The sequence below is a fragment of the Mus caroli genome, chromosome 6, assembly GCF_900094665.2.
Source record: "Mus caroli chromosome 6, CAROLI_EIJ_v1.1, whole genome shotgun sequence".
Lineage (NCBI taxonomy): Eukaryota > Metazoa > Chordata > Mammalia > Rodentia > Muridae > Mus > Mus caroli.
Window position 1 is genome coordinate 17024023 of NC_034575.1, and position 26495 is coordinate 17050517.

The 26495-nt window shown below is 37.8% G+C and overlaps 1 protein-coding gene across 1 annotated transcript in view; it reads left to right on the forward strand.

Moving 5' to 3' along the window:
- Kcnd2 (potassium voltage-gated channel subfamily D member 2) overlaps positions 1 to 15731 on the forward strand; it is a 496347-nt gene extending 480616 nt beyond the window's left edge. Inside the window, exons 3-7 of the mRNA XM_021165046.2 lie at positions 115 to 277; positions 8282 to 8377; positions 9077 to 9169; positions 11869 to 12116; positions 13072 to 15731. Of these exons, the coding sequence (XP_021020705.1) occupies positions 115 to 277; positions 8282 to 8377; positions 9077 to 9169; positions 11869 to 12116; positions 13072 to 13249 (778 nt within the window). The 3' untranslated portion in view covers positions 13250 to 15731. The remainder of the gene's footprint in view (positions 1 to 114; positions 278 to 8281; positions 8378 to 9076; positions 9170 to 11868; positions 12117 to 13071) is intronic.
- The last annotated feature ends 10764 nt before the right edge of the window (positions 15732 to 26495 follow it).

Sequence of the window (26495 nt, forward strand, 5' to 3'; positions counted from 1 at the left end):
GAAAGAAAGAAAGAAAGAAAGAAAGGAAGAAAGAAAGGAAGAAAGGAAGAAAGAAAGAACTAATTATACCAGGAAGAAGTGTGACTTATGACAATTCTTTTTCCTCTCACCCAGGTATGGCGACATGGTACCAAAAACCATAGCAGGGAAGATTTTTGGGTCCATCTGCTCACTGAGCGGAGTCTTGGTCATTGCGCTACCCGTGCCTGTGATCGTGTCGAACTTCAGTCGGATCTACCACCAAAACCAACGAGCAGACAAACGAAGGGCACAGAAGGTAGGCGCCGAACGCTGTGACAGCAAGCGTTACCATTTATCACTTTTTATAATAACTTACAAGATCCTTGCCACTCATTCAATACTGGGCTAATGATGAAAAGACCGTAGCATCTCAGCAGCTTAAAGCAAGGGGTTGGGTTTAACCAGTGAGGAAGGATGTTGATCATGATCATGCTACTGGTCCATTATCGGTCTAGAAATGGAGACTCCCTGTGAGCTGCACCTCTCCAGTCATGGACTGGATGACTCGCACTCGGTCTCACACAGCCTCTCTTGAAGTGACCCAAGACTCTGGCACCTGTGCTGCGTTAGCCAAAGCTGGTCACACAGCCCCAGCTAGATTAACCATGGGCAGAGAATGGCCACAATAAGGTCGGAGGTAGAAAGCAAGAAGAAATTGTGAAGATTGCTAATAACCGTTTATTTGGACATATATGCTTTAGAATTATTATTGAAGTCCTATTTTGAGATCTGATTCATTTAGTTTTTCTTCCTTAGAAATCAGGCTGCTTCCAATAAAAGGGGGCGGGGGCTGTTAACAAGAACCAAGACACGCATCTCAGCTATTTTGCTCAAGTCAGAGAGGAAGTAGGAAAATCCTGAGCTTTTGGATTTCCGTTGTTGAGGGAATTTGATTTTGTTTCTGTTTTTGTTTTTACCTAGCCCAGTAGTTTCCTGTGTCTCTGCACTTTGTGTCAATTATTTAATCCCACTCTATACTTAAGTGTAAAATGGAGAAATAATAAGATTATGATAATATGCAAAAATATATAAATCTGTAAGCTTATAAATCTGTTAACTTATAATCTCATTAGCAACATTTACTATTTCCTGATGGCTTATTTTAGACCAGGCAATGGTATAAGGACCAAGAAAATTATTTATACAGTCTTCATCAAACTCTAGGATTTGGTTGCCATCATTCTTCCCAATTAATGGGTGGGAATCCTAAAGTTTCCAGCAATCAAGCCATCCTAAGACCATGTTAGCTAATAAGTTCAAGAGCAACCATCCAGTGTAAGCCAGTCTGGGTCGGGGAAGGGCAGTGTTCAGTTATTTGCTACATTCTGTGTCCAATAAGAAGAACATCTGATGTGTACCTTGGTGTCCTTTGTTCGCCCCTTCTATTGGAGCCCTCTTGAGACTTACTGAGAAAATAGCATGCAAATACAAATTAGAATCTAATTTTAATAAAACACCTATCACTGCTGTTGCCTGCTTCTCTGGCAAACTGGATGAGCGTAAGTTCACGTGCCTTCCTCATTCTGATAGTCACCTTGATAGTCAGGGCACTTTGCTTAGAAATCACTTTGGAACTCCTTCTTGATGCTTCCTCTGCATTTACAGAGCGCTACATTTCCAGTATTTTTCATGCCCATTGCATTTTTCTCCTTCTTTCTTGTAAATGCCAAAACTCCACTCATAGCTATGTTTCATTGCATGAGCAGTCTAGATAAGTCCATGCACCTGCAGGACATCCTAAGTGAACTGCAACTTACTGCAGTTCACTACCAGCCCTGGGGCTGGTCCCATCCTGGAGTTTAAACATGGTTGTCATCATATGTAGAACCAATAAAGTAGAAACCCTTATAAGGTAGCCCTTGGATAATTTCAGGGATTCCATGTAAGTACAGGCATGTTCCACAGAGATCTCTTTTATGACCAATGTCAGAGAGCTATTTCCTTCAGCTTGTTCAGCCTTGAACTGCTTGCTTTAAGGAAACCCCCATTGGTGAACAATTATCTAGGCTCAAATTACTATCCAGAGCAGTAATAAATATTTTAGACAACATTTATGCATAGGCTAGAAATGTTAAGAAAGAGAAGGATGTAGAAAAGGAAGAAGACAGGCAGGCACGCTCTGTCATTCCCTTCTCTTGCAGGACAAGCAGAGCTGTAAGGACTGATTTCAGGTTACTCTATAAGGGACCTTTCATGTGGTTCTGGCAAGACATGGCACTCAAAGACACTATCTGAAATAGCAGTCATCCTCCAAGAAGATTAACTCCTACATTTACCTGTTGCCATTCTCTGTCTTTTGTAAGCGTAAGAACTACTTAGAGAAAAACAGTTGGAAGCACAAATAGATTTTATTTTTTATTAGATATTTTCTTAATTATATTTCAAATGTTATCCCCTTTCCTGGTTTTCCCTCCGAAAAACCCCTACCACATCCCCATCCCCCTATTCACCAAGCCACCCACTCCTGCTTCCCTGCCCTGGCATTCTCCTACACTGGGACATAGAGCCTTCTTAGGACCAAAGGCCTCTCCTCCCATTGATGTCCAACAAGGCCATCCTCTGCTACACATGCACCTGGAGTCCTGGGTCCCTCCATGTGTGCTCTTTGGTTAGTGGTTTAGTTCCTGGGAGCTCTGGGGGCGGTGGGGCGGGGGGAACTGGTTGGTTCATATTGTTGTTCCTTCTGTGGGGCTGCAAGCTCCTTCAGCTCTTTTGGTCCTTTCTCTAGCTGCTCCTTGTGTCCTTATTACTTGTTGGAATATATATATGTTCTTCTGCAAAGAATATCATGTGTAATGATTAAAAAAACGCACTCTAGGAACATCTTTAGAAAATGAGAATTTCTTAAAAGCCAGCAGTCTAAATCTGCAACAGGCTAAATGAAAGCACATAAGTGTGATCTCTGCAGTGTGCCCTGTGCCTTCATGGGCTCACTGGTACTCACTCATGGGCTACCTTGTGAGCATTTTTCCTTGATGGACAAGATGCTGCACATTGTTAACATGCATGTTGAAACTCCCTGATGGGATGAGCTACAAAGCTATGAAAGTGCGTAAAAGTATTTGTGCCTAAATAAACTGGAAATCCAAAATTAAGTAGATGTGATGTTATAAAGTAGAGTTTTTGAAAAGTGGACTTCATGTATGATTTTTTATTTTCAAATTATATTTATAACCTAAAGGTCCACCATGACACACTGAGTTTTATATGTGACTATTAGAGAAACTGACTTAATAAAGCTAGATAAAATAACCTAATATAATATTTCAATAAACATCCTATGAATAAATAAACTGAACATAATTGCAAGAACAAAATGTATATTAAATAAAATACATTACTACGTAATTTTTCCTACTTTCTAGGATATTAGAAATAAACCAGACTAAACTTCCATTGTACTAAGATGATTTGTATTCATCTGGGTCTGGAGACTGAATGGTTCAGTAGGTATCACAGTTACAGAAAAAAAAAAAAAAAACAACAACCAATAATTTAACCAAGCAAGCAGTCTTTCAGTAAAAATTTAAGAAAAAGCAACACTTAAATGGACCAAGTCAAATAATATTATGAAATAGTTATTTTCTGTGCTTAGGTCTGTAGCTGACTGCAGTCTAAAGCAAGGGAGAAAACATACATTGCATGTGTGTAAGAGATTTCCTTGTCCGTACTACCAAGGGGTTGCCCTTCTTGACCCTTCCACCCACCAAGCCCTCCTTCTGCTTGTCCTACATATCCACACCTTTAAAGCAAACGCACCATTTACTCCACTCTTCTCAAGCCTTGAGAGTCTTTACTTAAGACTTGGGACTGAAGACAGGCATAAAATGTGACATCTCATCTACCGCAACTACTGGCCATTGCATCTTACTAGACTCATTTTTCATCCAGACATTCAAGAATCATTTATAGACTAGATTTTATTTGCCAGAAGTAAATCTTAATTGGTAGAAGGCCAGATCATAAGGGTGATATTTTGAAGCAAGGGGCTACTCTGTTTGAAAATATGAATAACACTACATAGTCATCTGCCTAGTCAATGCTAACTTGACTGTACCACATAACAATGATAAGTGTAACTTAATCAAACCAAAGCAACTGCCTTAATCCAGGTTTCTAGTATGCCATGGATGATGTGACATCATAATCATAATCACTTGACGGTTATGTCATTATTTCAGTTTTAGAGAGGCTTTGGGACTTAACCAATAGATCTGTGATTGGTTAAATCCCAAGACCAGAAAACTTTAGCATTTTTTTAATATATATGTATTTACACACAATATATACAAATATTTAAACATATTAAATAAATACATTTATATGCATACATATGTATATAAGTTTATACTTTAATTTCAACATATATATATATTAGAATTCATATATATATGCTAATGCCTATATTGCTAATATATATATTATATCCACTCTCCTCTTATGCCCACTTACATGTTTCAATGCTTATATCTCCTAGCTGTGAGTCCTTTTGTTCACTGTTTATTTCACTCATCCACTTTACTGAGCAAAATCCCAGCACTGTACCTGCCAACGCTGCCCTCCTGGGATTACCCACACTTCAGAGCTGGGAACAGCACACAGTCTAAGACACTGTCTTCCACTTTCATCTTGGGTTGTTCTGGCTTGTTTCATTTCTAGGGCAGATATTTTCCTTAGCAAATGGAAACAAACCAATAAACTCCTTCAGACTTTCAAAGCTGACAAAGCTTTGTATCCTGCATCCACATGAACCGTTTGAGCATTAAATGAATGAAACAGCCTGCAGTGTAGTGTCTGGAACACATGGGTTAGGCAGGGAGTACGAGGGCCAATATTTAAGCAGTGATGAATTATCTCAGATTAGTAAGAAGAGAGACACTCTCAAGATACCTAGGTTGCCTAAAATACTTTCATTTCTCTAAAGTATTGAAAATATTGCTTGATTCAGTAACACTGTGGTTCAAAACATTTACTAAAACCTCATCCTAATTTGCATTCTTACTACTGGCATTTTGCCACTGCAAGAAGCTGCTATTTTCTACAAGGTACAAGCAGGAGACCAAAAGGACTATTCTCTCTTAACCTCTCATTACACAGCAAGTATTGCCATGGCTGTCATACTGAGTAAGGTCATAAGAAAAGTGAGTTTCTGAAGTAACTTTGTAAAATAATCTCCTTCAATTACCTGCTGGAACCAAAGCTATAATCACAGATGGTAAAGGCTAGATTTCAACAGGTATTTGGCCTGGCACTCCACAGGATGAGTTAAGCCAATTAACTCACAGTATTACAGCAAACTGAAAGAAAAGTCATGGCTGAAATTAAGACATGTGGACGGGTGCTTCTTTTGCTAATACAGTGCATGGCTTAACAAAAATGGCTGCTCTGCCTTTAAAACAATTACTTTACAGATTAGGACTCTATATGCATTACAAGTTGCTACCATTTATAAACTTCCTATTATGTGACGAAAGATAGGTCACTGTCCTGTTCTGGACAGACAGTGGGAGGTGGGAGGGGAAAGGAACAAAAATCCAAAGGATGGACAGAGAGGGGTGTGAAACAGCAAAAGAACAAGAGGGAGAAGGTGGACCAAATAAGGCAGTGAGCATTTGAGGAGCTTAAAGGATTGGAATCACAATAAGCACTTTCTGGAAATCAATAGGTAAATTGCTTGTTTGTAAAAGATTAAGGCAATTCTAGGTAATTTCCCAACATGCTTGTCATTACCGTTGTTTTGTTGAGTCTGGACTGAAGTGCCTCAAGCTTGGGAAGATAAAAGTCTCTTTCCTACCTTCCAACTTAATTCTCCAGTGCTGGCTCAATATGTTCAGTGATCTCAGCATTCCACTGACAACAGAAGTGAAAGTTGTCGATTGTCCACATTACTTACAACTGATCTTGATACAGTACATGATTTTTACATGGAATTGACCTGCAGAAAAACATAAGCTTAGGGGTGAAGAAAGAAAGAGTAGACCTGAAGCCATGATGATAAATGACATCTAGAGCATGAAACTGTTCAGCACTGCTCCCCGAGGAGTAGATGTGAAGGGAAATTTTTGTAAAATCTACGCACACGCGCGCACACACACACACCCTTTGATAAAAACAAACAAACAACTAAGTCTGCTTCCAAAGGCTACTTTAAAGTTCTGATTGGTGACATATGCCTGTGATCCCATCACATAACAAATGGCTATAGCAGGCTAAGGAAGACAGTGACAACCATAGGCCAGCCTCAGCTATTTAGTATATTCAGGGCCAACCTGGGTTGCATAAGAGCCTGCCCCAAAGCAGCAACAAATAAGAGTTAATTGTGGTGAACTATGCTGTAGCCCCAGCTTTATAGGAGCCTGAGCAAGATCACTAGTTTAAAGCTAACTTCCTCCACTTAACCAAACCTTTTCTCAAAAGCATTAAAACAGTGACTGAAAAGATGGATCAGCAGTTAGGAGTGCTTGCTGTTCTCCCACAAGACTGGAGTTCAATTCCTACCATTCCCATCAAGTGGTTCAAAACCACCTGGAATTTCAGCTCCAGGAGATTCAACATAATTACATTATTTCCCTCTTCCTCTTTCCTCCTTCCAACTCCTTCCATGTGCCCTCCCTCCAACCTCTCAGGCAAACAAACTCCCTAAATATCCCCTGTTCCCTGTCAAATTTCAAAGCAGAAAAGACTGGGGATGTAAATCAGCAGTAGAGAATTAGCCCCACATGCAGAAAACCTCATGGCTTCAATCCTCAGTACTTAAAAAACAAATGAATCAATAGTTGACTAAATAAACCACGCTTCCTTTGAACAGGGGCATATCACGTAGCCATATGATTTGTAGTAGTCTCTGCATGTGCTCTTGGATGATGTTCCCAGATGTAGACATTAAATAAACTGAAGAAGAATGTGAGCTGTGTTCATCCAGCTGTATTATGATATGTGTGTGCACACCTTAGGCTTCTGACAGGAGATGCAGCAGCCATTGGCTACAGAACATAAGCCACACCACGGCCAGAGTACTTTCCTTGTGTGTGTCATTGTAACATTAATATTATTTTTCATAGGCACGCATTCCCTTTCTATTTTTAGAATGGAAATAATTTTTTTAGATTTTACACAAAAGAGTATTCCAGAACTTGACCCTCAAGTTAGCATGGATATGAACTGCTCATAAAGGGAATGGTGGGCTTCTGACAGTAAGTCTGTAAGAAGCTTCCTGGACAAACCATCCCAGGTGCTTTGGTGCGTACGCTTTTTAACCAGGAGCTATAAAGAGTGGTCCCCAGAATGTGCACGGTGGGAAGGCAGGCCAGATGATCAGAAGGTAGCAATGTAGCAGGAATTGTAGAGAGAAACTAAGCTAGAAGGCTAGCCAACCAGTTGCTGTTCTGGGGGATACGGTACTGATGATCTCACTGGAACAAACCAACTGAACGAGTATCTGAAATTCTCCGGACAGAAGAGCAGTCTATGGAAAATACTTTGAGAGTTTAAATAATCTTATATGCCCATATAAGATTATTTATTATATGTCAGGCTTGACTCACTGCTTTCTTTATCTCAACAGAGTCAAGACTGAAATAGAAACCAGATGAATATATCTTTGTATAGACCCATGGGGACAAAAAACCTAAACTCGGGGATTTTAAGATTCTGTAGTCCTCAGCATGGGTTCCACTTTGGTCAACTCAGCAGCATCATTGTAGAGGAAAAAATTAGGGAGGGTCTATAAGTGCTCCTGAATAGTGAATTAAGAAGGGGAGAGGGAGTGGGGAAGAGAGGTAATGGGAGGGAAGGGGTAGGGGAAGGGAGGGAGGGACAAGTGAAGAACAAGGGAAGAAAGGACAAATGTAGAAGGAAAGAAGTAGAAATGACGGGCAGGGGAGAGTAGAGAAGGATAAGCTAATCTGATAGAGGAGGAAAGAGAATTCACAACTGAGTCCTGGAAACAAGTTACTAATTGACAAAAAGAAACCAGTGACATAAACAAGAATTGACAGCTACTTTGCTGGGTCTGGGGTTTCTATTTCACTAAGTTTCTCAGATCACAGTAACTGTAAATGCAAGTCAAGTGATACTGTTATTTCGCTCCTGACAAAACTGAAAGAATAACACAGTGATTTGATGTATGGCATGCACATTACATACATCATACACACAGTAACAAATATTAGCCGTTTCAAAGAATTTATCCTCTGACTTATAAGCAGGATTCATTAGTGCTCACAGGATGTTTGTTTTTTTGTTTTTTTCTCTCCTGTAGAAAGCCAGGCTGGCCAGGATCCGGGCAGCCAAAAGCGGAAGTGCAAATGCCTACATGCAGAGCAAGCGGAATGGGCTACTGAGCAACCAACTGCAGGTACAGACAAGACAAGCCCGTCACTGTCACTTCTTTGTAACCACGAGCTCATCAGCGTGATAGTGATTCGGTTCCACTTAACCATATGATTTTATTGCGAGTGATTATGAAAATGACTACCGGAACAATAAAGTGTCATGTTTATAACTTTCCACCATGCATTCTAGTTGCCTTTAACAGCTTAGAAACTGTGCTAAGAGAAAGCACCTGTGGTTATAACTTCTCTTTCCCAGAAGGAATTCCAGCTCCTAATTGTCCAGAGTGTCAACCTGTCCACTGTGACAGCAATGATATAAAATATTCCCAATTATTCAAATGCTTAATTAGTTGTATTTCAAAATTACACATATACAGCTTGATAGGGGGCCAAGGGGGAGACATGCTATCTTCCTCTGCTTCTGATGGAGAAAGAATAGCATTCAGTAAGTATTACAAAGGTCACAGGATCAAAGCAGAACTTGGTCAACTCTTAGTATTAGGAACTTGAATTTCCAATTCAAGAAGGTGTAAGCTTAAAAGACCAAATGAAAATGTACCCGCTGATCACTCAGACTTAATTATACATGTGTCTTTTTTTAGTTAGTAAGTGCCACCAATTAATCTCAGAAAACAGGCCAGGTAGCTCTGCCCACATGTGTAGCTCAGATTCTCCTAGTCTGCAAATTAAAGAGAAAGTTCTGTGTCTTCCCTGTGTTACAGTCCTCGGAGGATGAACCGGCCTTCGTAAGCAAATCTGGATCGAGCTTTGAGACACAGCACCACCACCTGCTTCACTGCCTGGAGAAAACCACGGTAAGAAGACGGCAGGGCAGGTTTGCAGCCTTGTGCCTGAGAGCACTTCTGTTTGCTTCTGTGCAAACATCAAATTTCCAAGCAAAAATTGATCCTCTGCATCCCAAGAAAACAGGCGGAAAAGCAAGGTTACAGGAAGTTTCACAACAATAGAAATGACTTGGTAACAATTCAACTTGGAAGTTGCTATAGTGATGGTACAAGTTCCGCCCTAAGTGACTGCCTTAACTCCATTCCAAGACATCATGAAAGAAAGTTATCTTCCAATAAAATTGAATCAAATATTGTTTTTTTTTCTCCACTTATAAAATGATTTAAACGGGGAAAACAATCAATTTCAAGTGCCTCTGCATCTAAAGAGAGAAGCTATCAAAGCTGTAACAAAAAGGAAGGAGGGATCAGAAGAAAAAGCAAAGATCTCTGTTATCCACAGGTGTAATGAATAGAGAGATAGAGATTTGAAAATGATCTCTTTAGTGCAATAAAATGATACTTGGTCACAGAGTGTCCTTAGCTACAAAGAAACCTCCTCACTTACATGTAACCAGTGGGAATTATTCCACACTAAAGTTACCCATTTTTAAGCTAGCTGTCCATGGGCATCATGGTTTGTGACCACAGAGCAGAACAAAGCATCTTTTATGTGTGGATGGGTCCGCTCACTCACCAGTGATACAATATAAATAGTCTGAATTCTAACATGTCTCCCATCAACTTGGTTATCCAGAAAGTCATTCAGCAAATACATAATCACTTTCCTGCTCGGTACCCACCAGAGAGCCAGAGCCACAGGCCTGTGAAATCAGGATGAACACCATCACCACCAAGCCTCTGTTGATAGGACAAATCAGGAACAAAAGATGTAACTGGAAAAGGGTAGAGAGCCATGTAAGCAAGGACGGGTCCACAGTGTGGGCCAATGAGGATCCATGAGTAGGTGGGCTCAGGAAAGCCTTCCTGGGCATCTCTCAGTTCTCTGGAGGTTTGGGAGATATAGATGAGCTTGGAATTAGTCAGGCAAAGACAGGGAGCAGTTCAGGGTCACACTTAAAAGATGATGTAACTGAAAAAAGAGAGCAGACAAGTGGGTAAGAAGGCAGCAGAAGAATCCAAAGGTCCCCAGAAGGTACATGAAGACTGTAAGAGAAAGACATAGCCAGGGGTCGTGCTGTCAGAGTGATTGTCTCACAATAAGTGGGAAATTTTAGAGATTTAATTGGGACAGTTCCATGATTATATTTAAATTTTGAATAGCATTATACCTGTACTTCTGATGTTATAGCTAGAGAACATTTTAAAATTATGTAATAGATTAAAGATAGATTGATTTATGCCTCTCATGTCTTTTCCACTATTTTACCACTGAAGAATATTTCTTAATTTTAAAAAAAGTGGTCTTAGCCCCAAGAAATACAATTTAGTGTGAGCGACTCAGAAAATATTTACAGCAGCCAGAAGCAGACTACCTTCTTTAATTCCAATCCCTAATGAGATAAGTCGGATTGCCTTGTCTTGTAAACGGTACCATGTGTGTCACATGTGCACTGTAAGAGAAAAACTCAGATTATGACTTCTTTGTGCAAGAAAATTAACACAAAATTCTGTCACCCAATCATTGTCCTCTGGACTCCAAACAGTAGAATGTTGAATTCTCCATGCTTCAAAAATGCTACCCTCAGCAAAGCAATGACAAAATGAGCAACTAAAACAATCTGTTTCCCATTAGGCCATGAATTGCTTCAATTGTCTTACTAATATTTTAGGATGAGAGATGGTTAAGTTAAATTCAAAATGTGCGAAGTCTGCCATTATGAGGCCATTTTCTACACGCACGCAGATAAAAATCATAATTGAAGTCATTCTCCAGTAATTCGGGCTAAGGAAGTTTGATCTTATATTTCTGAGGCAGAATTCTTCTGTAGGCACTTCAGGGGATAATTCTTTACTAGTTTTACATTAAATTTTATATTGTGGTCTTTAAACGGTGGTAAGTGGAATGACACACCATGCTGTTTGTCTCTGAGAAAGGGAGTTAGGAAAATAGAGGTGATGAACCACAGAGATAAGAAAAGAGGCCACAAAACCTTGGAACTAATCTCTTGTGAGATATTTCTAGATAAGGACATATAATCCATTCTTTATTAATAAGCAATAGATTTATGCATATTGAGAATTTTAGGGTAGCATCAAAAGAAATGGAAATGCCTGAGGTTTCTTGATTTCTAATTAAAACATTTCTATGCCACATGAAGGTGTTTGTTAATATATACTAGGTAATCTAATTTAGAACATCCTGTTACAGTATTCTCTTTTTATGTTTAGTCAAAAGTCACTATGAGCCTATAAATTCCCTGTGGATATTTTTACATTCATGTAAGAGTTTTGTTTCTTTAGTTGATAGCATTCTAATTTTATGCTTAAGTTAATGAACAATATTTTTTAAACTATTGTCCTGTAAATAAACACTGAATCAGCTCATACATCTCCATCTCCAGATCTAGCTACGAAGACCCTTTTCCTCAAAAAAGTTCCCTAAAGGAATTTTGATTTTGATAATTTAGTCTTTCCGCGACCTGTTGGATCAAGTCTAACGTGAATCTTAGTGTATTTTTAAGTTATAAAATAATGGTATTTAATCTCTTTTAAATTACAAAATCCTTTATCTGCCTCCCTCTCATTTCCTTACGACTCTCCCACAGAACCATGAGTTTGTCGATGAACAAGTCTTTGAAGAAAGCTGCATGGAAGTTGCCACCGTCAACCGCCCATCAAGTCACAGTCCCTCTCTCTCCTCACAACAAGGAGTCACCAGCACTTGCTGCTCACGGAGACACAAAAAGACTTTCCGAATTCCTAATGCCAATGTGTCGGGAAGTCATAGAGGCAGTGTGCAAGAACTCAGTACAATTCAGATCAGATGTGTGGAGAGAACCCCACTATCCAACAGGTACCTGGGGTTGATCTGTACTGTGTAAATGCCCGTCCTGGTTCATAGACTATGTCTGCTGCCATCACGGTGCAACCAACGTGGCCTTTTATCCTAGTTCCAAGGAAACAAGGGAAAACTGACAAAGCAAAAATGAGCATATTTGTTAGTGATTAAAAGATGCATTAGGAAGCAGAGGAAATGGCTCGTTGGATAAATTGATTGTCATAGAAGCCTAAAGACTTCTAAAGCCTAAAGATCCCAAATTCTCTAGACTCCACATAGAGCCAGCCATGCATTGCAGTTGCATATAATCCCATCACTCAGGAGGCAGAGAAAGGGAATCCTGCAGGTACACTGGGGATGGGTAGCCAGCTGGAGTTGGTGAGTCATCTAGGACCCTTTCTCCATCCATGGAATGTAGAGCAATCAGGAAGGCATCCTCCTCCCTGCGCTTCCTCCTTCCTGCACCATGGGAAGTTTGTGATAAGTCTGTCACTTGTAGAAAACGTCAGACCTCAGATACTTAGAGCTAAGTCTTTGAGTTTCTTAACATAGGGCTTATCATTTAGTAGGAGCTTTCAAGAAATTGTGACTTTTCAAAACAACACCATCCCTGAGATTTTATAGCTGTAGGTGTTACACAAATCTCCATGGGATGACATTACATGCTGAAGCCTCTCAAAGCCTCGGCCAGAAGAAACTATTTCAGTTGTTATCTGAGCCCTGTTGTTTATATTTTTATAGAACATACTTTGAGAAATAGTTGATTGAACTAAGTTGAGCAGGATCTTAGGAATGAGTTATGTTAATAAACTGACTAACATTTATGATAACATATTAAAGTGGTTTCAAATATGGTATTGCTTATATATTTTAAATATTTTTAGTAGTAAAATATGAATTCTTCAGTTACATGAAAAACAACTTAAAATAAATAACTTACTTGTTCAAAACTACTTTTCTCCCTCATTAGCCGATCCAGCTTAAATGCCAAAATGGAAGAGTGTGTTAAACTAAACTGTGAACAACCTTACGTGACCACAGCAATAATAAGCATCCCAACACCTCCAGTAACCACCCCAGAAGGCGACGACAGGCCCGAGTCTCCTGAGTATTCGGGAGGAAATATCGTCAGGGTGTCTGCCTTGTAAGACAATTGCCGCAGGTCTGAGAGAATTTGAGCCCTGACTATGGGAAGAATCTAAAGGAGAAGAAAGAAGAAATAATAACCCCTTTTTGCATATTTAGACAGCAAAGCAAGAAGGTTGGTGATGAAACAAAAATCAAGATTTCAGAGTTGAAGATGTGAATCAAACCACCAAAAGGCATTTCTAGACAGCGTTCAACCTGTCCACAGAGGGTGACTCTGTGGCCCTTTAACTTTGTGAATGAGCACAATGAAATGCCATTTATTGATGCCTCTTATGATCAGAACTCTTTTTTAATAAAACAAATAAAACGAATCTTTGAACATAATGTTCCAGTTGAATGCAAAACAAAAAAATATGGAAAACATTTTGATAAAAATTTTTCCTGTTAAAAACCATGAACATTGGCTCTAATGAAGACTACTATTGATGAAAAATTCATACGATCCATTTGTGTGGACTGAAGGAAACCATCCCAATGCATGCTAGAATTCTTTGGAGCAGTGATCTCAGTTTCCTTATGTTGTCTTCAGAATAGGCATGACAAACTATACCTGTAGAAAGGGGAAATTTCTGTGCACTTACAATGAGCTGATTGTCCATGTTCTATGGTGGGCTGTGCAAATAAACTCCTTTTAGCACCGCAGTATTTCTCATGGGGATGCACACTAGTAAATCTAAAGTGTTCGGATAGTTCAGTATTACTTATTGTTTAACCTTGCACCTAGTCATTGTTATAACTGCAATAATTCATTCTATATCTGTTGTATCAGGAACCAGGATTTTTTTTTTGGACTTTCCATATATTCATAGATACAGTGAGAGCCACATTCATAGAAAAACCTCCTGGTGTGGCTGGGTTTTAGCTGCCTTTTTAATCCAAAACTATTGTGTCATAAATGTTTTTTGGTAGTATTCTTTGGTCCACTGTATTGTTGTGACCCAGTGCATTATCTGTCCCTGGATCTCCTTAGTGTCTTTCTACTGAGCTTACCCACTAATGACAGGACTAGTGTCTACTGTAGTAATAAAACAAAAGTTCCCTGCCTTTGTATTTCTCAACCAGTTATTCAGTTATTATAAGAAGACTGTCGTCATCCCCTTGATAACAACTAGAGTAAAGGAGTCGATATGAAATATCTCCAGTGTTTCACTATTTGTAGAAAACCCAGACCCTGCAAACACCCATATGTGTTTTATGAGAGGAGTTAAATGGTACTTTAAAAAAAAAATCATAGGATGGATGATTTCAGAATCTAACTCAATGTATTAATTATTTTGCTTCAGATCTTCAATACATTTTGAGAACAACTGAAATGCAGAGGAAAACTGAAGTGCTTTGTATAGCAATATTTGATGAGAGCATACTTTTAATGCCATCCAAGAAAGCAACAATGTATCTCAAAAGATTCTAGTGTATCACAAGGCACGAAGTTCTCTGCAAAATCAGGAAGAGGGAGTATGATGATGTGAAGTCGACCACTGTGTACATTTAAGTGAAAAGTCTTGCTACCTTTTCACCCTTGAATATCTGCAGATGTGTCTGCACGTGACAATGTAAAAATAAAAAAAAAAAAACAAAGTTTTATGTCAAATGAAAAGTTTTGTTCATTCCAAGCCACCACTGTAAGAACGAAAGCTTAGTTTCTATACATGAAAAAGAATTAATAATTAGTCCTCTGTCATAGAGATTTTGAAATGCTTTTCACAATTTACCATAAGAAAATGAATTAATCCAAACATTTTTAGGTAAAGCCAGAAATGGTCACTTCCCATTTATAGAATAGCTTCTAGGACAGTGCTAGGCACACAGTAGCTCTTCATCAAAGCTGAGTGACAGGGAAAAGAACTCAGCTGACCCTCGCTTGGGAAGACCTGGCTTTATTCCTAGTGTGTCTTTGAAACAGTTACTAATATTCCTGAGACGTGAATATTAACAATTCTATTAACACCTGCTTGTTGTCACTTTATGCTTCTAGAGCAAATGTATAGTGAAACTTCTTTGATGGCACTTATTAAAAAGTCTTTTAAAGTAAGTACAATCAGGAACATTTACCATCTTTTGATTCCCAATAAGAAATTCTATTTTCATGTTCCTAATAGGACATAAAACAACATAGACTTGGCTTATTTTGGTTGATACTTATGATTCCTGCTTTGGTTTGTCGTTTATCACAAATTATTAATTTCTTCAGATTTTCAGAAATGAAATTTTAAAAATAATCTTTTGGATGTTTTAGGTGATTTAAAATATACTGTGTTGGTGGGGAATGACTATTGGTGACGGTGTTAAGTGCAACTGTACTGTAAGTGAAATGTAATTATTTCTGTGTATCATATGGAGTAACTAAGCTCATTGTTTTTGACAATTTTGTTTGAAATTCATATATCTTATTTCAAAGGATAGCATAATATCTGCATTATGCTGGAAAAAAATAGACCTTTGGAGAATACTTAAATAAAACATGTGCATGCTTGAACAGGACAACATGGTTGACTGTGGCCTTTTTTCTTAGATTTAATGCCTTTCCTAAAGATGTGTCACACTAATAATAAATCTAAGAGGACCCTGTGACTCATGCAGACTAAAAGAACTCAAAACTTCACTATAATGTAGACTGGATCAGACAATAGCTTTTCTCCATCAGTGGAATGCCAGAAAGATAGATCATGGAATGGGGTAATCACTGAGAAAGTCCAAACTTTGAGCTCGATATACTCTTGTATCAAGCAAAGTGAAACTCAGAAACTGCAGTACTGGTCAAAGCTGTGTTCAGTTCTTAGTAATAATAAAGGGATCTGTGGTAAGAAAATGGGCAATTTGTATGCCTATAACTATATGTCTGTACATAAATGATAAATGAGAGATGCAGATAGATAGATGATAGATAGATAGATAGATAGATAGATAGAGAGAGAGAGATAGATAGATAGAGAGAGAGAGAGAGAGAGAGATAGATGATAGATAGATAGATAGATAGATAGATAGATAGATAGATAGATAGATAGATAGATAGAGAGGCAGATAAATAGATGATAGAGTTAGATGATGATAGATGATAAATAAACAGATACTAGATTTGTTTTAAGATATACTGCAATTTTTTTACATTTTAATTAAAATATTACTATATCACTACCCCTTTTCCTTTCCTCTCATGATCCCCTCCCATTTTGCTCCTTCTAATCTTTCCCATCCCCCCTCAAATTGAGAGTCTCCTTTTTATTGTTGCTACACTCATATATGGGAAAATACAATAGACAGAGTCCATTTCTGTTGTTAGTGTCTATGTGGCTTCAGAGATAACCCTTATATATTAGATAACCAATCAGGAAGCTCATCGATCCCTGTTCAAAGCATATGCATGTAGAGATAGCCTTTTCACTGTCCTGGGAGAGACAAAGGGGGAAGTTACATTTAACAAAATTATAAGGAAAAGAGACAGCCATTTAGTATAAAGCCTATTTTTCACTCTTTCTGTATATTATCTTTCTAATGTACAGTTCCCATATTTTCAGTAATTATTTTTCATAATAGGCTGTGACTTACTGAGGTATCAGTCTTACCTTTAAAAAGCTCCTTGTAGCTCTCTCTTTCCTTCACTTTAGTCACAACAATAACTTGGAAATAGCCTCTGGGGAGTTCCTCTCATGTCTACCAACAACATCGTTCAAAAGAATCAAAACAGTTCTTGATATCAAACGCATGAGTCCTCCGAGTCTCATAAGAGAGACAAGCCCTCTTCCTGAAAGAGTTATTGAAGTATTTTCTTGGTTAACTCACAGGTGTAAAGACAGTTATTGCCCTCTGTAAACCTGAACAGAATTTCCAATATGATTGTGTAGATTTGCCATTTTTTATTGAAAGTAAGAATTTAAATTATTTCTATCTCAGCTAGTTGCATTTAGGAAGGTAAAATTTTTCTTATAGTATTATTATGCTTTATTTCTAAGTAATTAATATTTCAAACAACAATATGCTCATAATAGCTATATTTATAACAAAGACTTTCCCATTATAATAATGTTTTGTTTTTGACTACTCACCTTACATATCTTTGCCTTCTCCATTCCCTAGTCATTTCTTCTGCTTTTTCTAAAGAAATTCACTAGGCATATAAAATTCATCCTGCTTATAACCCAGTTTCTGGAATTCTCATAAGCAAGACACTGTGTTAAGCATCAAGAGAAGGATTGAGAAATGAGACCAACAGAAGTTAAAAGTGTTATGTTTGTCACATAATGTTATATCCAATTTTTTTAACTTTTATTTCATTTTAGTTTTAACTTTTCTTTTTTAATCTTACAGTTTTTGCATATGTATCACGGATTCTGCTTTTGTGATTTTATGGGATTCCTAAAAAGTATGACTCTGGATCTGCATCTCTTTCTTGTGCCTTTTCCTGGACTCTTATCCTCCTGTTTATTTGTTTTGTCTGATGTTGATATATTTTATTTTATCCTTTAGATGCCTGTTCATTTTCTAGTCAGAGACATCAAAGGGATAGATCTGGTTGGGAGAGGAAGTGAGGAGAAACTAGGAGGAAAACCCTAATCAGAATATATTGTATGAAAAAGGAATATATTTTCAGTCAAAGAAACAAAAAATAATAGATCAAGTTTCTATTATTACACAGTGCCAATGAATGGAGGCACTCGTGTCCTCCTATAACTCAAAAGCCTAAACTGCAAGCTCCCTGTCTGCCAGGATCACGCACTGTTATGTTTCCATCTCCCAAAGGGAGTTCCCTGAAAAGCATTATATAAATATATTGTTCTTCAAATTATTCTCTCAAAACATCCCAGCATACTATTGAAATCTCTATGTAAACAATGATTCTCTTTCCACCAAGGGCCACAAGTAAACACATGTATCCCTACTTACTCAGAGAAGTCAAATCCAAAAGAGAGGCAGAACTCATTACTGGGGTTTGATCATCGGGAAAAGGAAAATACCTATTTCTCAAGATTCTCCCCCACATTTCTTATCACAGTTTCAGAGAATGTAAAAAGAAGTTAATAGATTTTTCTTTTCTCCGAGGGTAATTATGAATCTCCACACCACACCTCAAATTAGTTTGTGTAATTAATCTTATGGAAATATCTGAGATGATAGGACATCTAAGTTCTAACCAAGAACTCATGAAAAAGATGGATACAGATGGGCTGTGACATCTCAAAGCATGGGGAGAGCTGACAGAGCACATGGCATGAGCAAAGCCAAAGAGCCAGAGGGAGATTTGGAAGAATGCTGGACTACACAGTATGGAGCTTGGGCACTAACTACGAGGTGATAGAATAACATCCTCTGGCTCTACTTTCACTGATGAACCAGCATCTTTTTAAATTTTAATTTAATTTGTTTTTTGTTTGTTTTTTTTTTTTTTTACTTATTCACTTTACATCCTGCTCACTGTCCCCTCCCAGTCAACTCCTCTCACAGTCCTTCCTCCATCACTCCCTCCCTTCCTCTGATTGGGGGTGTGCCCTAGGTATAACCCACCACCACCATGGCACTTCAAGTCTTTGCAAAGCTAGGAATTTCCTCTCCCACTGAGACCAGACAAGGCAGCCCAGCTAGTTGAACTTCTCCCACATACAGGCAACAGCTTTGGGGATAGACCCCATTCCAGTTGTTCAGGACCCACAGGAGGATCAAGCTGCACATCTGCTACATATGTTCAGGGAGGCCTAGGTCCAGCTCTTGTATATGTTCTTTGGTTGGTGGTTCAGACTCTGAAAGTTCCAAGGATCCAGGTCAGTTGACTCTGTTGGTCTTCTTTGGAGTTCCTATTCCCTTCAAGGCTGCAATCCTTCCTCTTATTCTTCCCTAAGAGTCCCCAAGCTCCATCCACTGTTTAAACCATCATTTTTAACATTTGGTTTCAGTCTACTCAATTGCTTTGTCAGGGTTGTAAATTAGAAGACTAAAAGGCATTTTACATATTATCAGTTTTCAGTGGTTATTCTCTAAGCGTCTAAGACCATGCACAGCAGAGAATAAGAACCTAACGTAACATAATATGAAGCAAGTCCTAAGAAATGCAAAGGAGATGTGAGACTTGAGATTGAAAGAACTTTGTATTGGGTTAAAGAATTGCTCAAATTTTCCTATCAAAGCACCTTCTCTAGCAGATAGAAGATTATATATCAGAATATAGCAAAAAAAAAAAAAAAGGTACAATATTACACCATCCTAGTAAGAAATCAATGCACAAATCTTCAAACTCAACCCCTAGCACACTCAGCATACAGCTTTTAAAATTGATTCATAAGGAGCTCCAACTAATGATGACTACTAACCATGAAAATGCAAAACCAATGAGTCTGCCCACTAGGCAAACCCACTAGTAACCACGTTAAACATTTTCTGTATAGAAGATGTCAGAATGGAGAAATAGCAAGTCTGGGAGTACCTGACTGAAAAAAAAATGAAACATTTTAAATTAAAACATAGCCCTGGGCATATATCCAGAAGATGTCCCAACCGGTAAACGGTAAAAAGGACACATGCTCCACTATGTTCATAGCAGCCCTATTTATAATAGCCAGAAGCTGGAAAGAACCCAGATGTCCCTCAACAGAGGAATGGATACAGAAATTATGGTACATTTACACAATGGAGTACTACTCAGCTATTAAAAAGAATGAATTTATGAAATTCCTAGCCAAATGGATGGACCTGGAGGGCATCATCTTGAGTGAAGTAACACAATCACAAAAGAACTCACACAATATGTATTCACTGATAAGTGGATATTAGCCCAAAACTTAGGATACCCAAGATATAAGATACAATTTGCTAAACGCATGAAACTCAAGAAGAATGAAGACCAAAGTGTGGACACTGTGCACCTTCTTAGAATTGGGAACAAAACACCTAGGGAAGGAGTTACAGAGACAAAGTTCGTAGCTGTGATGAAAGGATGGACCATTTAGAGACTGCCGTATCCAGGGATCCATCCCATAATCAGCTTCTAAACGCTGACACCATTGCATACACTAGCAAGATTTTGCTGAAAGGACCCAAATATAGCTGTCTCTTGTGAGACGATGCCGGGCCTAGCAAACACAGGAGTGGATGTTCACAGTCAGCTATTGGATGTATCACAGGGCTCCCAATGGAGAAGCTAGAGAAAGTACCCAAGGAGCTAAAGGGATCTGCAACCCTATCTGCTTGTGGACGTTGTACATCGTGGTGCGCACTAGGCTCCGCACCACGATGTACAACGTCCACAAGCAGTATATGCCCCAATATAGGGGAATGCCAGGGCCAAAAGAATGGGAATGGGTGGGTAGGGAAGTGGGGGGCGCTATGGGGGACTTTTGGGATAGCATTGGAAATGTAATTGAGGAAAATATGTAATAAAAATATTAAAAATCAAAAAAAAAAGAAAGTGATTGTGTAACTTGTGTAACTGCAGATATTGATAGCCAAATATAGCTATAATGCATACTTCAAAATTTTTCAATCATATCAGAACCTCACTTAAAAAAAAAAAAAAAAAAAAACATAGCATTCTGTAAAACAGTTCTAATGTTTATAAATATTGTGATGTGGTAACTTCTCAACTCAAACATTATCAAAGGCAAACTATCAACTTTTCTTTCCTTTTTCTCAATCCAGAAATGTTCCTCACTTTAATGAAAGTATGTGGCTACGAACAGTTTCTGGATTCACCACTAGTGAATTATAATAAAATGGAAACTAGCCATGAAACATATTACTATCCTAAATAACAAAGATTCTTCCAGAAACCCCACAATTATGCAACATTGTGTGTGTTTGTGAGAATGAAGAAAATTTGGGTGTTAGAGAGCCTTGATTTCATTTTTAAAACAGTCTGCCAAACTTTAAAAGTTGTTGATGAAGTGTGTAATCATAGTACCTAATCAACTCCCAGGCTAAGTCCTAGAGGATAGGGATAACAGGATAGAAATATTTGGAAGTTATATTTAGTTATATTTGGAAGTGATTTACCTTGATTTCTCCAGTTCACTAACTATTCTAACTTCTTAAAGTCTTGCAGACATTTTTAGAGAATGGCCACAAAGGGCCTATTGGCATTTAGTACCCACGGAAAATGAGGTGCTAAGAGACGCTGATGGGCAAAAAATAAATAAAAAAAAAAAAAACTGCATTCTTTGCGTCCTAAATAAATATGATAAAGTTAAAATACCCCTTCTTATTTCCATTTTTACAAAGAAATCCAAAATTTTTATTTGTCCCCAATAAAATAAAAGGCTTCAATAAACTGTAAACACAGGCATTTGATTTATAGGGAACTGTAGGAAATTTAATGTACCTTTTAAAATGGTACTTGGGAGGTAACTACCTGCCATAAAACTTCTTCTTTTGGCTTCATCGTTTTCTTGTTTTATGTTCAAAAATAACACTAGCGTTAAAAATAATTTCTCCTTATCCTCCATTTCAATCTTTCCCTTTCTACTACCCAAATGGTAAATTTATTATCCATTGTATTATGCCCAAAACTTCTTTGACATGAAAGCTTAAGGTGTAGCTCTCATGCAAAAGGCATGCATGTGAGAACACATGTTGCATATGGATTATTGTTGTGCAATCCAGATAATAAATTATAGAAATGTGATGGGATATTGTAGTTTTATAAAATTCTTTAAAATTGCTATAAAAATATGATTTCTCAAAATTGGTTTCAGCATGAAAAAATATCATTTCTTAATATCATCCCCACACTAAGTCTATGCACCAGAAAGCCCTAATATAAATATGTACTTCGTTGCTAAAAGAAAGCATATCAAAAAGTGCCACTATCTAAAACAAGATGTATCTGTTCAGCCAAGGATAGAAAAGTAAAGTAATGAAATCATGGGTAGCTCTAGAAAGTGGAATCCAGAAAGCATTTCAGGAATCCGAGGTTTGAAGGGATATAGTGTTAGGTCAGTTTCTCAAACATGCCTAGAATCTAACTTATTCGCAAAAATTCTGTGAATGAGTTAGATTGTGGTGCAATTATTTATAATTAGATACGGATTTATTAATCTTGTAAGGATGCTTAAAATTAATTCAATACATTTTTCTCTTTAGCTATTTCTTCTATGTGTAGTATGACAGCTCAATTCTTAGCAAATGTAAAAAAGATTACAATAAAATCAATTTGGCCAGGCAGTGGTGGCACATACCTTTAATCCCAGCACTTGGGAGGCAGAGAGAAACAGATTTCCGAGTTTGATGCCAGCCTGGTCTACAGAGTGAGTTCCAGGACAGCCAATGCTATACAGAGAAACCCTGTCTCAAAGAAAAAAAAATTGAAGACTGAAATTTGGGGCAAAAATCAGACAGTGACATGTCTGGTTTCAGTGGCTGAATATCCATGATTCTATTTAGACATTTTTAACTCTTCTGAACTGTATTCAAATTTTAAATACAAACAATAACCAGAATAACTAATATTTTCCTTTTTATAAGACTGTAGTTCTTTTTGGCTATTTAAAATTTTTTCACACAATGTATTTTGATCATTTTCTTTCCTTTTCCCCAGACCCTGTCAGATCTAGCCCCACTCCATTCTCACTCAGTGTGACATACTTCATCTCTTTAAAAAATTAAAGTACTCATACACATGCATACACACACACACACACATACACATACACACACATACACACACACATACACACACATATACACACACACATACACACACACACACATACACACAAGGTCTGCCCTATGATGGGACTTTCTCTCGAATTAGTTATCTGTAGAGGAATTTTAAACCAACAACAAGGCTGCTCTGTCAAGGAATTACACCTAAAGAATTTCTAGGTCTATGTGATTTGGCTGAAATGTAGACATACTCTGGATTGCAGTATAATCTGGCTAGCATAATACAGACATACTCTTAGTACACACCTTTAATCCCTAACAGTAAGTTTCCCTAACGGTAAGTTTAGTTTGTAAAAGGAAGCAGCCTTATTTGAAAGTGATGTCTAATTTAGGAGCAGACAAAGCAATGAATCAAAGGATATTCCCAAGTCTCACAAGCACAGGAGAGAAGCTATTTAAGAGAACAGCACAAGAAAGACAGGCAACTTAAGAGCAGTACAGAGAGAGAGGAGGGAAGACATATGTGTGTGTGTGGCATATGGTGTGTGCTGGCAATTTTACTGGGACCACTTGATAGAACAAACCATACACAGGTGAAAACAGAATGACCCAGACAATGAGAAGGTGACAGAAGATTAGAACATATTGCCAAAGTTAGTATGAGGTCAGACAAGGCAATTCAGTCAGAAACCAAGGGAAGCCAGATTGAATCAGTCATCTTGGAAGACTAGATTGTATGGAGGTTAGAAGCTTCCAGGCCTAGGCCTAGGGACAGTTAGAACAGAGAAAGAAATACTCTACGCTCAGGTCAAGCCATGCATGACTTGCTCTCACACAGCTTGAGTGAGACTCTCATCTTGTCCCATCATTTGAGAAAATAAAAGCCACATTCCCCTTCTTCATGTTGCAGTGGTGTTTAGGTTGAACTTGTGAAGGTCTTATGCATGCTGTCATAGTCTCTGTGGGTTCATGAATGCATCAGCCCTGTTGTGTCTGAAAAACTGTGTTTCCTTAGAGCCATCCACCACCACTGAGTCTTAGCAGTCTTTCTGACTCCTCTTCTACACAGATCTCTGAGCCTTGTCAGAGAGAAGTGGGTTGTTAAAGACATCTCATTTCAGTGGAGTGCCTCAAAATCTCTCACTCTGCACACTATGTAGTTATAGGTCTCTATACCAATTACCATTTACTTCTCTGATGAGGCTTAACTGGTGCACTGGGTATATGGACATAACAATGTCATTAGGAGTTGTTTTTATGGCTGTGTTTATCAGAATAATAGCAGGTTCTCCCCTAGAGCCTATGACTTACCTAGTCTCAGCTACTTGTCTCTATTAGCGAGATCAAGCATAGGTCCTACCTGATGGAATGAATCTTCGATCCATTTTTAAATAAACTGGTTGATTACTCCCCTAACTATTGTACCAATGAACACATCTTACAAATGGGTTGTTATAGCTAGCAGAATTCATAGTTAGATGAAATTTATGATTACAGTACTCCTCTGTTATATGCATAGCACCTTCCAACACCATGAATATTAGCCAATAGGAGTGAAGCTTCCAGTTGAGGAGAATCATCTAGATTTCTCCATGCTATAGTATAGTATAGAAGAGTATAGTATAGTTTTTATATATAGTATATTATGTTGTGTTTTTAACAATGGTGCTTTAGAATTGTGTTGTAGAGAGTAACTAGTAACGTAGGCAAAAGTGTCTAATGTTTGTGAGGAGTGTGTGCATAGGATTCCTTTGAAGAATAACTCAAAAATATGTAGCTCATTCTGACTACTGGGAGGGTAGCATATGATTTACATAGTTAGAGTATTGTCTCCCTCATTATATAATAACTCAGTTTAAATTTCTTTCATATATGTATATATATTTTAGAAAGCACCTACATTAGTAGATTTTAGTATGCCTTTTCAAATAGCTTAGTGTTAGTTGGTAAATTCAAATGGAAATATTGAGTGGAATATAATGAAGAATAACTAACACTATTGGTTTCTAAATAGACATATTAATGTATCACTTCTGATGACAGAGGAGAAAAATTACTGAGTGTCTAAAATATGTCATAAAAGTTGAATTTCAAAAACTAATTTTTAAAAATGAGAGGAAGCCAAATAAACTGACTTAAACAGTCAATGAACTCCTCATGAAGTTCACTAAAGTTCTGTGTGACTTTAATGGCTCAAAAAAGCTTAGAGGAAAAAAATCTTTAAAGGAAATGGTGAACATCTGTGTGCACAGACACACAACACACATGAACATACTACATACATAAATCTAAACAGGCAGAATGTGATGCTCCACTTAATGTGCAACCCAGAAAATATGTGAATAGAATGTCGGTAAAAGTCTCTTCTTCCTAGAAAGCATCACACCTTCCAAGGTTTTGTTTTCTTTCTCAATTGTAGAAATTACACAGCAATTCCTATCCTAGGATTTTTAATGAATCGTTCTAAAAGAAGTGATGCAAAGCAGCACTCATAGTATTACTGAACACTGTTATCTTTTCTCTGAAGATAAAAGGCCTAGGAGCCTGAGACACGCACTAACTAGCCCAAAGAAGAACCAAGGTAGCAGTGATATTTGAGAGCACACATGAAAAAGAAAATCACCATTATTGGTTGAATTGCAAATTTATTAAAAATATGTGGGTTTTATCTTTTTATTTAAAAGTATTTTTCATATATTTTGATCATGTTTCCTTATCCAACTCCTCAGAGATCCTCCCCACCTCCTTAACAATCCAAATTTATGCTCTCTCTCTCTCTCTCTCTCTCTCTCTCTCTCTCTCTCTCTCTCCCTCTCTGTCACACACACACACACACACACACACACATAAAAACAACTAAGCAAACACTAATAAGATAAAGAACACCATAGCAAAAAAAAAAAAAAAAAAAAAAAAAAGGAGCCTACAAATAATCACAGAACTTGTTTTTTCTTGGCCAAATTTATCTTGCCTTTTAAGTAGAACAGTAGATATTTCTTCTTAAAATGTAATCTGTGTCTTAAGTACATTTGTTTTAAAATTTAAGGTAACTATATCTGATGGTGAGGTTGTAAAAACTAAACTTTATTTCAGAGCTGTGTAATTTAAAGGATACACCAAAATATCAAATCCTTTTTTACTAAATAAATCTATGAACTACCAACCTGCTTTTTAATCTCTGCACATGGATGTGTAAAACCCACATTCACTAACCCTCATTACTCAATACATTTAGTCCTAGAGGACTAAAGCCACACCTAGATAAAGGAGATAAAGTCTCCTCAATGATAATTTGGCATGTGCCCTAAATATCAGTGTGAGGTACATCTCGAGAAAGCTGTGTCTGTTTCTTTCATAAACAGCATAGTGTCCAAAAATTAAAATCAAGCAAATTTCAAGAAAGTATCTAAAAATGATTAGCTTTTTTTTCCCTCTTGAGATCATCATTTTGTAATACATCTGCTAAGACTACAATACAACAATGGATGTAAGTGTGATGTGTATTCAAGATTCTCAGAGCACCCATGGAAGGAGGTACAGAGACAAAGTTTGGAGCTGTGATGAAAGGATGGACCATCTAGAGACTGCCGTATCCAGGGATCCATCCCATAATCAGCTTCTTAACGCNGACACCATTGCATACACTAGCAAGATTTTGCT